This window comes from Ochlerotatus camptorhynchus, unplaced genomic scaffold (assembly GCF_037179485.1).
Source record: "Ochlerotatus camptorhynchus isolate MF236.1 unplaced genomic scaffold, CSIRO-AGI_Acam_v1.1 ptg000550l, whole genome shotgun sequence".
Taxonomy (NCBI): domain Eukaryota; kingdom Metazoa; phylum Arthropoda; class Insecta; order Diptera; family Culicidae; genus Ochlerotatus; species Ochlerotatus camptorhynchus.
This window is the reverse complement of record NW_027041033.1, coordinates 4,921,316-4,937,016: the sequence shown is the minus strand read 5'-3', so window position 1 is coordinate 4,937,016 and position 15,701 is coordinate 4,921,316. Positions and strand designations below refer to the sequence as shown.

At 38.6% G+C, this 15,701-nt stretch overlaps 2 protein-coding genes across 4 annotated transcripts in view; one reads left to right on the top strand and one right to left on the bottom strand.

Annotated features, from left to right (window-relative positions):
• The window catches only part of KaiR1D (Kainate-type ionotropic glutamate receptor subunit 1D), a 415,379-nt gene that overhangs the window by 364,858 nt on the left and 34,820 nt on the right, over nucleotides 1-15,701 (top strand). The gene's annotated exons all lie outside the window — the stretch shown is intronic.
• Nucleotides 3,866-5,344, bottom strand: LOC135713338 (uncharacterized). Its single transcript, XM_065236443.1, has one exon. It carries the CDS (start codon nucleotides 5,271-5,273, stop codon nucleotides 4,161-4,163), a length of 1,113 nt encoding a protein of 370 aa, XP_065092515.1. The 5' UTR covers nucleotides 5,274-5,344; the 3' UTR covers nucleotides 3,866-4,160.

Sequence of the window (15,701 nt, the reverse complement as noted above, 5' to 3'; positions counted from 1 at the left end):
CGTTAATAATCGATTGTGAGTTGATATTTTTCAATTTTTAGACTTAAAAAAAAAGTTACGTTATATCGAGGTGGAAGTTACGTTATATAGAGTTACGTTATATCGAGTTACGTTATATCGAGGTTGCTTTATATCGAGGTATGACTGTATTTCACTTCTACCGTGGACGAACCAGTATGTACCGTATGCGTGATAATGTTTGCACCATTGAGCGATGTCAAAATTAAAAAAAAAAAATTCTCAAAAATTTCGTTTTCGAGTTTTTTTATTTATTTAAAGGGAGATGTTTCTCAGAGTCTCAAACTATGTTAATCATCGATCGAGTTTCCACTTGCTGCAATTACGGCCTCCACACGCTTCCGGAATGCACGACAGGTTCTAATAATGGAGTCTGGATCCATTTCGCTTCAGGTACGGGTCAATGTTTGTCTGAGGCTTGCTGTACTCGGGTGGCGTTTAGAACAGGCCTTGGCCTTCATGACGCGCCATATTGAGTAATCCAGCAGATTAAGATCGGGGCTGGATGGCGGCCACATATCCTTCGCCCAGAACGGAAGATGCTCCTGCAACCACTTCTGAGTGCGGTTCGAAGTGTGGCACGGAGCCGCATCTTGTTGAAATACAACATTTGGCTTCGGACCGTACTGTTCTTTGATCCACGGGAGAACATATTTACTTAAAATCCCGATGTAGACCTCCGTGTTGACCTTGTCGCCTTCTGGAATGAACACCGGGTCCATTTTTTGCCATCGGAAGCCACCAATCCAAACACCATCATGCTAGCAGGATGCTTGGTCAGATACACGTTCTTGTGCTCGTCCGCCACGTCTTTAACCGGAAGAGAACTAATATACCGGTCGGTTCTGGAATTTGATACTGGATCGACGGTAAACATGCTCTCGTCGGTGAACAGGATTACCGGATTTTTTCGCTTAAGGAAGTTCAAGATTTTCTTGCATCGTTCGACTCATAGCTCCCGGATGCGGTTGGTAATCATGTGAGTTTTTTTCCGTGCCCTCGACTTCGCCCCGCAATCTTCCTTTACGATCTTCCGTGCCATAAAGTCACTGCCGGTGTTCTTTTGCCATTTTCCTTATTGAACGCACTTGATTAAGCCGAATCTTCCTTTTGATAGCAGCGGTAACCCTCGGAACCCGAGTTGACCTCGGACGACCTGTGGCCACCTTCGCGGATAGTTGTCCTTTCTTTTCTCGGTCTAAAACCTTTTTGACGGTCCACCGGGACACTCCCACGGCGATTGAAATGTCTTTTTGCGACATTTGCGCGTGGGACAAATCACGAATACGCTGCCACTTCGTCATGGTGCAACTGTCAAACTAAGTAAATCATTTTCTTTTATACAAAGCCTACTGCGGTATGAGCTATAGGTTACGTGCATGCAAATAAAACCAAGGCATTGTATGCACTGGTGAAATGGGAACCTTATTTGTACGATGGTGCAAACATTATCAAGGAGAAATCGATCAGTTTAAATCGAGGTTTTAACTTGCTAAACGGATTGTCTAATGACTCGACAAAAATTAAACTAACAAACTTGTTTGACATGACCAATTGACTCATAAGAAAGTAAAAGTAGTGTCCATTTTAACATGAAAAAAAAAACATCAGAAATCCGTTTAAAATTTCCGGTGATGTTACGATAATAGTGAAACATTTGATTGTGGTTTGGTGCTCGAAGAATTGATCATTCTGGAAATCTTTTATAATCTTTTGGATAATCCCTGAACAATCTGCGATATTCTGAGGATATTTGCAAGACGTGATTTGGATTTTTGAATAATCAAAGATCTTCAGAATAATTAGGTTGTTTAGACGTGTTCAGGTAAATGCGTATAAGTAATCTGCATTAAAAATAGAACCAAAATCGAAAAGACAATCAATTTTTACGCACTAACTTAAACTACTAACTAACTACTAACTACTAACTTAACTAATTTAAAAAAGTGCATTACATTAGCAAAAATCACCATGTTAGTGGCTCTCGGCGGAACTTTGTGTAGGAGCAAGCTGTCAACTAATACATTTAGTGTCAAAATATTTTGCTTTTGATTGAAAAATCGAGATAAATGTCTATGGGATCGCAAAAAATATCATTGTGCTCATAAATCGAAGCTCTTTCAGATGATGCTTAAAATCCGACATACTTTTCGGAATTGAACAACCCAATTTCCGATCAAGTCGAAGTCTTAAAAAAATCTTTGGTCATCTCAAGATCTTTTGAATAATTTCATATATTTACCTGCTATATTGTGACAGTACCTGAAAAACGTGACTTGAACAGTCAGAAATATTCAAATCGTCCAGAAGACTTCATCCGAGAAGTTCATAGATTGAAATGGAATTCATACAGTTCTTGAAGAAGTTCATGGCATTTTTAAGTAGTTTATGGAACTTTCGAACTGCTAACAAACCTTCCAAAAGCCGCATAACTGCATCTGGTTTTTGGAAGTCTGGAAGTTGGAAGTTGTCTAGAAGTTGTGTTACTTGGGTACACCATGCGAACTTGTAAGAAGCTCATATACTTTAACTATAACATGTTGCACCGTTCACAGATTTGAAATAAAGTTTAAAGGAACTTTTAAGAAATTCACAAAACTTTGGATTTGGAGAAGTTTTTTTTTTCCTGTAGTATTGGATTTGAGTAAGTGGGGGTTATTCCGGAAGTCGAAGTGACTTTGGTCATCAGTGAAGTGAGAAAAGTCACGGCGTGGTGACATGACTTTTCTCCCTTCACTAGTTACAACAGTAATTACGACTCTTGGAATGACCCTCAGTAAAAAGAAGAAGCATAGGGTAAATGCAACAACCATTGATACATTTTAACCATTTTGAGCCAATGTGTGCTTGCTGGAGATAAACAAAGCAATACAGAAAAATAAGATGACGAAGGCATCCTGAAGTGATCATACCATAGCATCCTGAATTATAAGGGAGCATTCCAGTTGCTGCATAATTGAAAATCCTGAGGTTTTCAAGGTGATCTCATATCACCCGGTATTATTTTAAAGTATTTCTAAGCAACCTGGACTCTTTGAGAATGTGATTTGAGTTATTGAGAATGATACGTGATCAAACTGAAGTCCAAAACAAATTATCTTGAGGATATTTTGGAGATCTATGATCAGTTGGACATCTTTTGAATAACTGCTGCGCAACCTGGTATGATGTGACAATATCTGAGACATGTGATGTGAATTATTGGTCAATTTTGGATTTATTTCAATCTTTGGATTAAATTCTGAGCAACCTGGTATCTTGAGAGGATATCTGAGGAGTTTTTGGAGATGTTTGATACCCTGGAAATCTTAGGATTAATTTCTGATGAATTTGGTATTTAAGAGAAAAACTGGGATCTCTGCTTGGAATTGCTAAGCAGAATAATAACTGACCAAGCTGAAGTCTAAAACAAACATCTTGAGGATTTCTTGAAGATCGATGATTATATGGAGGTCTTATGAATAGTTTATGAGCAATCTGAAAAATCTCTTGAAAAATAGCTGGGATATATGATTTGAATTATTGTGCAGTTGGAGATCTTCATGTGAATTGTTTAACAGTTGATAATCTTCAGAATTATACCTGATCAAGCTGAAGTCTTGAACGAATAAATTGAGGATTTGTTGGAGATCGATGATCACCTGGCTTTGGAATATTTACGAAGCAATCTAGTATTTGAGAAAATATCTGAGAGATGTGATTTGAATTGCTGGGTGGTTGAAGACCATCAGAATGATTCCTGATCAAACTAATAAAAATCTTGATGCTAAGGGTATGCACTTGTATTTCAATTCTAAGCAGCCTGCTGACCGAATATATAAAATCTTGCCATTGCTGAGTAAGGAAATGAGCTTTCTTTCCTTTCTTTTTAAAAAACACAAAGCACTGTACTTCACTAAGCACTAAGGTTATTCTTATTCACTTTTCACCTAATTTAACCTGACTTACTGCACCGACGACTAACCGAATGAAAAAGAGAGCGAGCCGCATGTCGCGAGCTGCTTTATAGACTAAAACTGCTAACTAATCATTTTTATTACCTGACCACTGTTTGGCGCGCAACGTGGCACGATGCGCCTGCTGCATTTCCTAACGGCTTCCCCCTGGGTTGAAAGTCGTCCTCGGCTTTCTTCGTCCTGGTGTTACGCCTGCGGCACCATTGAAATCTTCGGGTACTCTCTCCTCTCCGGTTCCGTTGTTATCTCCTCGCTACGATGGTCTTGAAGTTCCTCCCGACAGGATGTTGATGATCTCGGTACAGTCATTTTCCAGATCCAGAATGATACCTTTGCGATAAGAATGATTGATATTAACAAGCCAAAACCAAGCGATGACCACCCGATGAGCTTGAGCTTCCAATGTATATTGTCCGTCTTTAGGTTGATGTGATCGATATGATCACGTTGTTCCAAATGTAATGTCTGTAAATATTCGATAGGGAATTTGTTCACCAGCGCTGTAGAATTTACCTTCAATCCCGTGGTTGGTGTGAACGATGCCAACCGGATCTCCTTGTTAACGTTTGAGTACATTTCGTCGTTGATAAAAATTGTACAGTTGGAAAACTGGACAAGGAAAGAACCCTTGAGTTTTCTGTTGTTCAATGAGCAGTTCGAAGTTATTGTTACTTCCGCATCATTGATTATGATATTTGAATCGTCGATTCTTTTAATGATATTGTTAGTGTATGTACGTTCCATAGGGCATTGGGTTGGCTCACCTTTCATCAGCTGTTGAATACAACTTGTCATTGGCTCCAGTTGTGAGTTTGAACAGATGTAAATATTTCTGCTCATCGTGCATAATGATTTTAAGGCAAATGATGTATGTCCTTGCAGATAATAGTTTGTTGATATGTGAATACGTGAGTTGTTGAATGTTACCGGTTCAATGTAGTTGAGACTATATTCCGCATCCTTGATCCTTGGAATCTTCAAGATGTAGGCAATTGATTCCTTTGATGACACAACGTAAGCACTAGCGAAATCTAGGGCTCCTACGATGAGACCACTTCCTTCCAGGAGACTTTGGATCTTCGTCATCTCCGCAGCGGTGATGATTCTGCTACTCGGGATGCCATGTTGGGCCAAAACAATAGCTTCTTCTAAATTTTCTAGCTGTTGTGTAAGTTCGTCTAAGCAAAAGAGTAAACCTACCAATCCAAAATCTTTTCTATTTTCTGATGCTATGTCATTCAATTGATCTGCTACATTATTTAATTTTCTGGTCATGTTTTGAATTCTATTTTCAAACATATGATTTATTCTGATCTGCTTTTCATTTTCATTAATTAAAGAATTAGAAGTTGTGTTAATGATCCGTAAGTCTTCGGCATCCGGACTACCGGAAATATATTTCCAAATTGATCCTAATTGTTCCCATCTTTTCGTCCTAGTAGATGGTTTAAGCTTTAGAAAGGCTTGCTCTAACTTAGTGATTTTTGCATGAATAATTGAACTAAGGAAGTCTTGTGAAGTAATCCTAGATTTAGCTTGAAATGTTAGGGTTTCTATAGAATTTTGAATCTGAATGAGTTCAACCCGGTGCAGTATTCTAAGATAATTATTACTAATATGGGCCTTACCGAGGTTTATAATGGCGGCTGGGCTCCTGTTCAGGTCGTGTACTAGAATTTTGCAAGTAATTGTCGTCCAGAGCCACAGCCATAGTCTGTAAATAGATAGTCTAGATTTTAGTCGTCCGTAAAATTCTTTTTGATATGTTTTTTATGCGTCTTTATCCCTGCTTGGTCCGTAACAGTTTTGTCGTCTTCAATTGTAACGTCAATAAGTCGATATCTATTACTACTTGGTGTGGGTTTGGCCTTCCCCTTGACCAAGAGTCGATTTCTGTTTAATAATTTGAATTTGTCATTGGAAATTAATGCTATTTTTGTATTATGTGTGTTTGCCTGGATTGTCATAGCGTCTTTTGCATTTTGTAGACTTTTTTGTTTACAGAGGTTGATTTCTATGGGATCTAGAGAAGTGCAAGTGCCAAAGATCACTTCTCTTGGTTTTAGATTTATTGTCGTGTGGGTAGTGTCATTGTATATTGCTGTTACCATGGCAAGACCTTCGTATAGAGTAAGATTTTCAACTTTTTGTCTGTTTGCCATGTACATTTCCAGTAAGGTGCTGTGGAATCGTTCCACGATACCATTACTGTCACTGCAGCTGGCGAAATGCAAGGTGATGCCATGATTTAGAAGGAAATCTCTAAATTTTGAATTTCGAAGCTTGTTGCAAGTGATCATTTTTGGGATGCCAAAAGTTTTAAAATATTCAATTAGTGTTTCTATGATTTCTTCAGTTGTTTCGTTTGCTATCTTGTATATTTGCGCAAACTTTGAGAACGCATCTACTAATGTTAGGAATTTTTCTGATTCTTTAACAAAAACATCCATAAAAACATTCTCGAAGGGACCATTATAAATTCGTCTGGTATGGTGAATTTTGAATGGTTTCCGTTCATATTTTGCAAATTTACAAGGTTCGCAATTCTTAATAAACTCTTTAACTTTCACTAACATACGTGGAAAGAAAACGGATTTTTGCACTTCCACATATGTTAGCTTGTAGTTCCTGTGGTTGAAGTTGTGGCATTTCCTTATGAAATCATCTTGATCGGTTCCTGAAATTAAATCTGGTAATTTTATGTTAGAAAAGTGTACTTTTATATTATTGAAATCGCTGTTTATAATTTCTTTACAAATATAGGCCAATTTCGGCTCTGCATAGATACCATTTGTCTTGGCCGGGTTAATATGTCTTCGTAATATGTCCTTTAGGTCTTCTTTGTTAAAGTTCGGTCTGTGATAAATGTTTCTAAAATGATTTGGAAAAATCATACACAACAAGTGTGGAATTTTTCCAGCGTCATTTGTTTTATAAAGAATGATTTGATTCGCATATTTATTTATAATTTCTGACCCATAAATTGGGTCGTTTTCAAAAAGTTCATTTGATAATTCCTCATTTAGGTTAATATCCAAACAAGGAATCCGTGACAAGCCGTCAGCTACGACATTTTGCTTCCCTTTTTTGTAAATTATCTTGAAATCAAATTGTTCCAGATAGAGCCGTTGTCTAGTGACTCTGCCTGTAGAATCTGTTAGCTTTAATTCCTTAGTGAGAGGTTCGTGATCGGTGTAGATTGTGAACTCTCTACCATACAAATATGGCCTAAAGGTTTTCGCAGCAAAATAAATTGCTAGCAACTCTTTGGCCGTTGCGGAATAATTTTCTTCGGCCTTGCTTAGCGTTCGGGAAAGATACGCGATTGGGCGTTCTTTTCCTTCATGAAGCTGGGCAAGGACTGCTCCAATAGCCACATTTGATGCGTCCGTTGTGAGAATGAACGGCTCATCAAAATTAGGATATGCCAATAGAGTATCGCTAGTCATGATTTCTTTAAGCTTTTCAAACGCTCTTTCGTATTCATGGTCGATCTCTATGTTTTTTGTTTTGCCCCTTAATTTTGAAGTCATGGGCTTCGCTATGTGGGCGAATTTGGGAACAAACCGCCTGTAATAGCTAATTGTTCCTAGGAATGATTTAAGTTCCTTCGGAGTTTTTGGCAGAGGCCAGGCCTTTATTGCCTCTATTTTGTTTGGATTGGGCTTAACCCCATCTGTTGTGACGACATGTCCAAGAAAACCTACTTCCTTTCGGAGGAAATCTGACTTGTCGCATTGCACTTTGAGATTTGCTTCTCTCAAAGTTTGGAGGACCTTTTTAATATCCTCTAGGTGTGTCTGTAAATTAGTACTAAATACAGTGCTGAGATTTGTCATTGTCATTGACAGACTTTTGCGCGATATTGACAAAATTGTTTTTCACATAGTCAATGATAGACTTGATCCTCAAAAAAATCTTTGTCAAAATCTCATTCATTTTTTCGTCAATGACAAAGATTCACCTGGTAATAGAAAGTGTAATTTCTTGCATTCTGAGACACATTATTGTTATCCAAGCGGTTCAGGACGTAGATGCTTATTCACTTTAATGGCTCCATGTAATTGTTTTGCTCATGCCATTTAATTTCATTTCAAATTTAGCTAATAAACAAATCAGCACATGTTTGTCACTGACAAAAATAGTACTGACAATTGACATGGTTTGCCTTGACGATGACTGTTAGCTCAAACGAGTGACCAAAGCAGAATTTTGAATATCACCGTGTATTGTCGAAATTTTGCAGCACTGACTAAATATAATGATGTCGTCCATGTAGACGAAGCATCTTATACCCAAGTGCTTTCTCAGCACTGAGTCCATGAGTCGTTGAAACGTTGCCGGGGCGTTCTTCAACCCGAATGGCATTCGTACGAACTCATACTTCCCATGGTCTATATTAAAGGCCGTTTTGGGAATATCTTTGGGGTCGACCTCAATCTGGTGGAAACCACTAGCTAGGTCGAGCACCGTAAAATACTGAGCTTTTCCTAATCGGTCTAGGATTTCGCTCACTTCAGGGATCGGGTAGCGATCCGCTGGGGTTTTTTCGTTCAATTTTCGATAATCGACAACAATGCGGTACTTTCGCTTCCCAGAGTTGTCGAGCTTTTTCGGCACTACCCATATGGGTGAGGTCCATTGTGAAGAGGACTCTAATTATACCGTTATCCAACATCTTCTTGATTTGGGTGGAAACTTCCTCCCGAAGATGGTAAGGATATTTATACGTTCTCTGATGAATGGGTTTTTCATCAGTCGTATTAATGGAATGTTTTACTTCATGGGTAAATGTCAATTTTTGGTCGTCCGAAAAAAATACATCTTTAAAGTGTTTGAGGGTTTTAATTATAGCATTCTTTTCCTCATGATTTAAATGCTCAGATGGGAAATTAAGAGATTTTATCTTTTGTTGGTTAATCTCTAATTCAAATGCGTCATTCGGGAATGGACTAAGAACCATTTCCTTTGTGACTGGTCCCTTTCTTGAAACCAGATGTACTAAAGCTTTGTTATTTTTTGCTTCGTAAACACCTGTCTTTAAAAATATGTTGGAGTTCAAATTTATCTCCTGGTCAATAACAAATGATCCATCAATGGTTGTATTGATTTCAAAAAGGTTTTCACTGGTCCCGTGGAAATTGATAGAAGTGGGAAAATATTTCGACACAGTGTACCTTTGGTTGTTGATGGTGATATATTTCTTGGAAGTATCAATGACTGCTCGTATGGCAGCTAAATTTTCATAGCCTATAAGGCCATCAAAGAAATGATGAAATTTAAACACATAATAAGGAAGCTTTTCCGTGAGGGTCTCTGGAAACAGATTTACGTGCACAATGCTGTCGATAACAAACTTACCGTTTTTGTTTGTTATGACGGCGGGTCTCTTCACGGTTTTGGATTTTTTAACATGTTCCGGATTAATGTAAGATTTATTTGCACCCGTATCTACTAGGAAATTAAGATAGCCTTTTGTAGTGGGTATTCGCAAATACGGTATGAAATTCATGTCAGTTGTTTTATTAAGCGAACGTTTTGAAAATTTGATTCGTCCACCTCGCCATATCCGTCATTGTCATCGTCGTCATCGTCGCTGTAATTTAATGCGTCGGGTTCGTCTTCCTCCCGTTCCTCTTCTATCTCGTTATTATGAACCTCAGCTTTAGTTTTGTAGCTAGGTTTGTGCTGAGTAAAGTTTTTCTTGAATGGTGGCTTAGGAGGGAATTTAGAACTGCCTTCATTGCTGGAATTTTGTCGAAGGTGTGATTTGTTTTGGTAAGCTGGGCGATTTCTCGCTTCCGCATTTTGATTAATGCATACTGCTTGGTATGCCTCCTCTAATGATTCCGGCTTTGACTGCCTGATTATGGATGCGAGTGGTTCGCCGATGTTGTCGAGATACTTTGTGATTATAAGGATTTCAATTAAATGATTGGTTTCAACCGGGTTCAAGGTTAGATTCATTTTTAATTTCGACGATAATTCCTTAACGTCGGCGTAAAATTTGTGATTGTTCCTATCACCCCGTTTCATGTGAAACAGTTGTGATAGGTTTGTGGCAAGATCTCTTTGATCGCCATAGTTTTCGAGTTAAACCCTCCTGATACCTGGTACCGAGCTGGGGTTTCCATTTGCACATAAAATTGTGCGCGCTTCACCTTTTATTTTATTTTTAATAGCCCGCATGTAGTGGCTTGGAATTGTGTCGGGAGCGTCATTTTCTCCCTTCACGAGATACATTTCATATAGCTCGTCTAACTCTTCGAGCCAGGCGGCTAGTTCTTTTTTATTGCCTGTGAAATCAGACATATTTTTGATTGGGTCTGGCAATTTGAAATTATCAACCTGCCGCCCGTTGCCTCGTAGCAACTCTTGAAGCTCAGCCACTGTGGCTTGAAGCTGCTCAATTTCAATTTGCCGGTTGCTTGGCATTTTTATGCGCACAAAGCAATTTTTCCACAGTAAATAGGTAATGAAATGGTTACTCACGTGATTGATTTGAGCATGTAGCTCGTTGATTTGTGGGTGATGAGCTCCGAAGCGGGCCTTAGCTGTCGTCCTCTAAGGTTGGGCGTCGTCCCGTGATGATGATAAATTCCACCTGGTTGGGTAACGTGGCCTCCTTGGAATCCCTGTCGCTGGGCCTTTTTTTGAATACACTCCAGATGCTCAATCCTACCGTCGCTGCGCCAGTAAGGAAATGAGCTTTCTTTCCTTTCTTTTTAAAAAACACAAAGCACTGTACTTCACTAAGCACTAAGGTTATTCTTATTCACTTTTCACCTAATTTAACCTGACTTACTGCACCGACGACTAACCGAATGAAAAAGAGAGCGAGCCGCATGTCGCGAGCTGCTTTATAGACTAAAACTGCTAACTAATCATTTTTATTACCTGACCACTGTTTGGCGCGCAACGTGGCACGATGCGCCTGCTGCATTTCCTAACGCTGCATTCATTACTTTAAATACACTCTTAGTTTCATTAATTACTGTTACTCTTATCATAGTCTTGATAACAAAGAAAACTTATTAGACAGAACCTTGAATAAACCTTCGTACAGGCGTATTTTCTGACATAAAATCAATTGAAACTCATTGAAGCATAAAGCACAATTTACAAGCATTGACAAATCGAATTATTCAAACAAAATCAAAACAAAAGTATTTTTCATCACGGAAAACTTGTTCCAACCATTCTCTGAATGAATCGCATTGAAAACTTCTGCTTGCGTAAGCTGTTTTCCCTCTCCGGGCTTTGTGTAACAATGTAATCTCAGAAATGCATTTCCATTTCTTACAACTTTTACCTCCCAACAAGAAAAAAAACTAGAAGCAAAAAGCAAACCAGCGCAGAGAGTAGGTACCCTTCCGGAAAGATTTACTTTTGCTCGGCTATTACATACATGCTCTGGTTCTTCACCGGTCCTGCCTCTTGAATGTAAAGCACCCAACATTATCATAATCGTAGCAAGCACAAGTGAATTGCATACGACTTGCCTTGCAGCAGAGCGCAGTCAGTACAGTGGTCAAGAGGCCTATAAATCATGTGTCCGGTTACCATCACCAACGGCAGTGTTCAGCTGCACTACTACATATTAAAGTACAAGTGCTTTCTTCCTACCATGGTGGCAGAATCGAAAGTCGGAATCTAAATTTATTTTTCAAGCATCTTCACATAGAAGGGGAGTCAATCTTCCGATCCGGTTTCCACACACACACACACACACACACAGAATCGAAGTGGAAGAGTGTAAACTCTTTGTGGGATTTATGCTTCCGGGAGACGGATAGAACACAATCGAAGTCCAAATAGATTTTTGTTGCTTCGTCGTCCCCAGAGCAAAAGAAAGCAACAAGCGATCAATGAATAAAAGTTGCGAGCAGGGTTTCAAAAAGGAAAACTGTGCTTTTGTTGCAAAAACTTTTTTTATCTTACTAGGGGAAAGGGCTTTAATGTTGGTCTATGGATCTAACATTGGGCCCGTTGCTAAAAATCTGCTATTTATCAATTGTGATATCTAGATGAACGCGTCATTGGGACGGTACTAATGGATATTTTTGGTTGCTATTGTAAATTTAGTCGATTGCTGAATTTATGTATGGGCCATACATTAGGGACACTTAGGTCGACATTACATACATTTCCCCTATTTGTCCAGATAATCAGCGATGATATATATGTATCTGTGTTAATAGTTTGGAGGCGAACCAGCCTCAGGCTGAAAGCCTCCTTAATAAAGATAAATCAATCAATCAATCTGTGTTAATAGTTTAGGAATTAAATCCATGAAAAGTTTGCTTAGCAAAGTGATTAAGTGATTTTTCTGATAGATACATAAAACTAATAAAAATGTATGTACAGTAGACTGATGCAAAATTTGAAACTTTCGCTCCACAGTGTTCAAACGGTTTCAAATCGGGTCCTGATTAGCCTCCGAAAGTTTAAATGAGATAAGAAACTGACTTGGCACAAACCATTTGAAGTTTATAGGGAAATTACTATGGGAAAACAAAACTTTTTGTTCCTTGTCTTCTAGCCCTTTTACATATTGTACAGTTAACAAATTCTATTGCTATTCTTATGGGAATTTTTATCAGCTACAACTTTGCAGAAAATCGTTTTTCAGCCAAACGTCAAATTAAATAGTTATTAATTGTTTAAGAGATTGATAATCTTATGGCAAAATTAAGCAACTGTATTGTGGGCAACGCTGTATTCTGCAGTATGGCATAGTAGCCATGATTTTTGTCCTCTTCTCTACGCGCCATAAACTCCAATTTTGCCTGCTGAACAGTTGATTGAGCATAATCATAAGACATCAGTGACCTGAATCATTAATAATTTTTGTTCCTTACATTTGATCGAAAAGTGGTCTTTAACAAAGTTGTAGCTGATAAAATTTTCAACAAGCTCAGCTATCATTTTTTAAAGTAGAGTGAAATGGTGAATTTTGAAATCGATATGTTAACGGCGCCGGTGGTGTAGTGGTAAGCGTGATTACCTTTCACCCCAGCAGGCCTGGGTTCAATCCCAGTCGGCGCCGCCGGGATGTTCTGAGGCATAACATCTCTGATCACGCCTTCCTTCGGATGGGAAGTAAAGCCGTTGGTCCCCGGTTCATGAGTTGATGGGTCGATAGGTAGGGTCCAGGTGTGGGAGCTGCCTTCCTGGCACGTCGGTAGCATTGGTGCTCAGCACGGAAAACAAGATCGACGGAAAAAACAAACCAAAGGAAAAAAAAAAAAAAATCGATATGAACCGAAATTATGGTTTCTCCATAGTAATTCCCATATAAACTTCAAATCTTCTTGAAATCCTTGCCATCTAGAAAATTGCTGTCTTGGGCGAAGATGTTCAGTGGATCAAGACCTTATGATTGGTATACAGAAGCTCGGAATTTTTTTCACAACGCGGTGCTAGTGTGCTTGAATTTCTGATTCTCTTATTTAAGTGATACTTTGAAATCCTTGCCATCTAGAAAATTGCTGTCTCGGGCGAAGATGTTCAGTGGATCAAGACCTAATGATTTTTGAACAGAAGTTTGGCCTTTTTTTCACTACGCGGCGCTAGTGTGCTTGAATTTGTGATTCCCTAGTTTATGTTATATCATGAAATCCTTGCCATCTAGAAAGTTGCTGCTTTTGGCGAAGTTGTTCATTGGATCAAGTCTTCATGCTTGGTGGACAGAATTTCGGAATTCTCTCACTATGCGGCGCTAGTGTGCTTGAATTTGTGATTCCCTAGCTTATGTTATAACTTGAAATCCATTCTATCTAGCAAGTTGCTGTCTAGGGGGAAGTTGTTCAGTGAATCAAGACCCAATGGTTGGTGAACAGAAGTTTGGATTTTTTTTTCGCTACGTGGCGCTAGTGTGCTTGATTTTATGATTTCCTAGTTTGTGTTATATCTTGAAATCCTTGCTATCTAGAAAGTTGCTGCCTTATGTGAAGTTATTCATTGGATCAAGACCTAATTTGCAAGTTAACTTTGGCCGCTTTTGGGTTTGCGGTGCACCACAACTTTACCGTCGTACATCGAGATTATTTTGGATGTAGATAGCTGGTGCATGTTTGTTTACAAACAAATGATGCGTAAACACATTTGAAATAAATGCTCGGTTAAAACAATGCTCTTTATAGGAGGACCGGCCCAGGACAGACAGTGTGCTGATGTTGTAAGCAAAAATATTGTAAACATCACTTTAAAAAAGCAAGTGATTACGTCACGTTAGCATAAATTCCATACGTTCAATAGTCTTTGAGAGGTTTTAGACCCCCTCCTCGTCCTCGGTGGATAATCATCCACATACATTCAAACTTTTTTTTGTATGAACCGTGAGTAAGTTGTCCACTTGGTATATGGACAGCCCCTACTGCGAACAGTGAACGTGATGGTTGAAAAATCAATCAACCTATAGCAGCCCGGGAAGCCGAGCGATTTGCAGTTCCATGTTCCGGGCTACGCCACCCAGCTGTGTCCATGTTTCAGCTGGTAGTCTTTTGCTATCATATGACTCGGGGAGGCATGAGGTAGGAACTTGTGAGAACCAGAGCTAGCTATTCCACTCTTTCCAGGTTGTCAACTCACCATTTTGTAGCCTAGCGTTTGTGATCATGCCAATCTCATATCTCCCTCTACGTGCAATCTGTTTCTTGTCATAGTTTTAATGTGGAGAAGAGTTGAAAATCCGCTCTCGTACGTACGTACGTACGAAGATGCAAATGGGACAAGGATCTTCAATGTATGCTAGGAGACTTTGGGATACGACATGGCACACCAGAACCACTGGTTTAAATCTTTTGACGTAGAACTACGTCTTTGTCGACTATACTGGGGAGCAAATTTAAAAAAAAAAATGTGTGGTGGAATTAAGTGTTGAACGCTTGTAACTTTGTTATTTATAGATGAAATTAAAATCCACATACGCCAATCGATAGGATATTCCTTTACGTATCTGCTGAAGTTATACTTTTCCAATTTTCCATCCAAAATCTTTTGAAAAAATGAATAAATTATAAATTTATCACTGTTTTCATGAAATAAACATTTTTCCCAAACCCAGTCATCATAATCGAGTACCACTTGGATGCACATCGTTCTGCTTGAACTTGAAAATATATAAAATAGCGCTGATGTCATGCCTTTGCTCATTACCACTTCGGACGGCGTGGCACTGGGTTCTGCAGCAAGCAGGAGCAAGTCATCGGTTAATGTGGTGTTTACATCTATGCGGATTTGCTAGCGCTAGTGCTAGTTGGCTAGTACACTAGCGCTATCAAATCCGCAAATTTGAATTTTCATAATTTATTACATTCCAGGAAAAATACTTGAACCATAACCATACCATACATTGAAATACTTCAAAAATGTATGATAAAGTATATATAATACAGCAGTTCCATTTCAAATGACGATTTTTTTTTTAAATTTTTTGATCGACCTTCTACGATTTTGTTGAAACTTTGCACAGTTGTTTTTTATGGTTCAACATGTCATTTTACATATTTGGTTCCCTAGTTTTGTACACGACTAACACTTGAAAAGGGCTTATGCAAAAATGATACGCATCAATAGAAAATCATATATCTTGCGAACGATTTGTTTGATTGAGATGGTGTCTTAGAAGAAGTTTGGGACAAGTATTGTGCCTTTCAAAAAAAATATACACTGTAAAAAATTATTTTTTTTTGCAAAAAAATTAAAATTATCAAAAAAATTTAA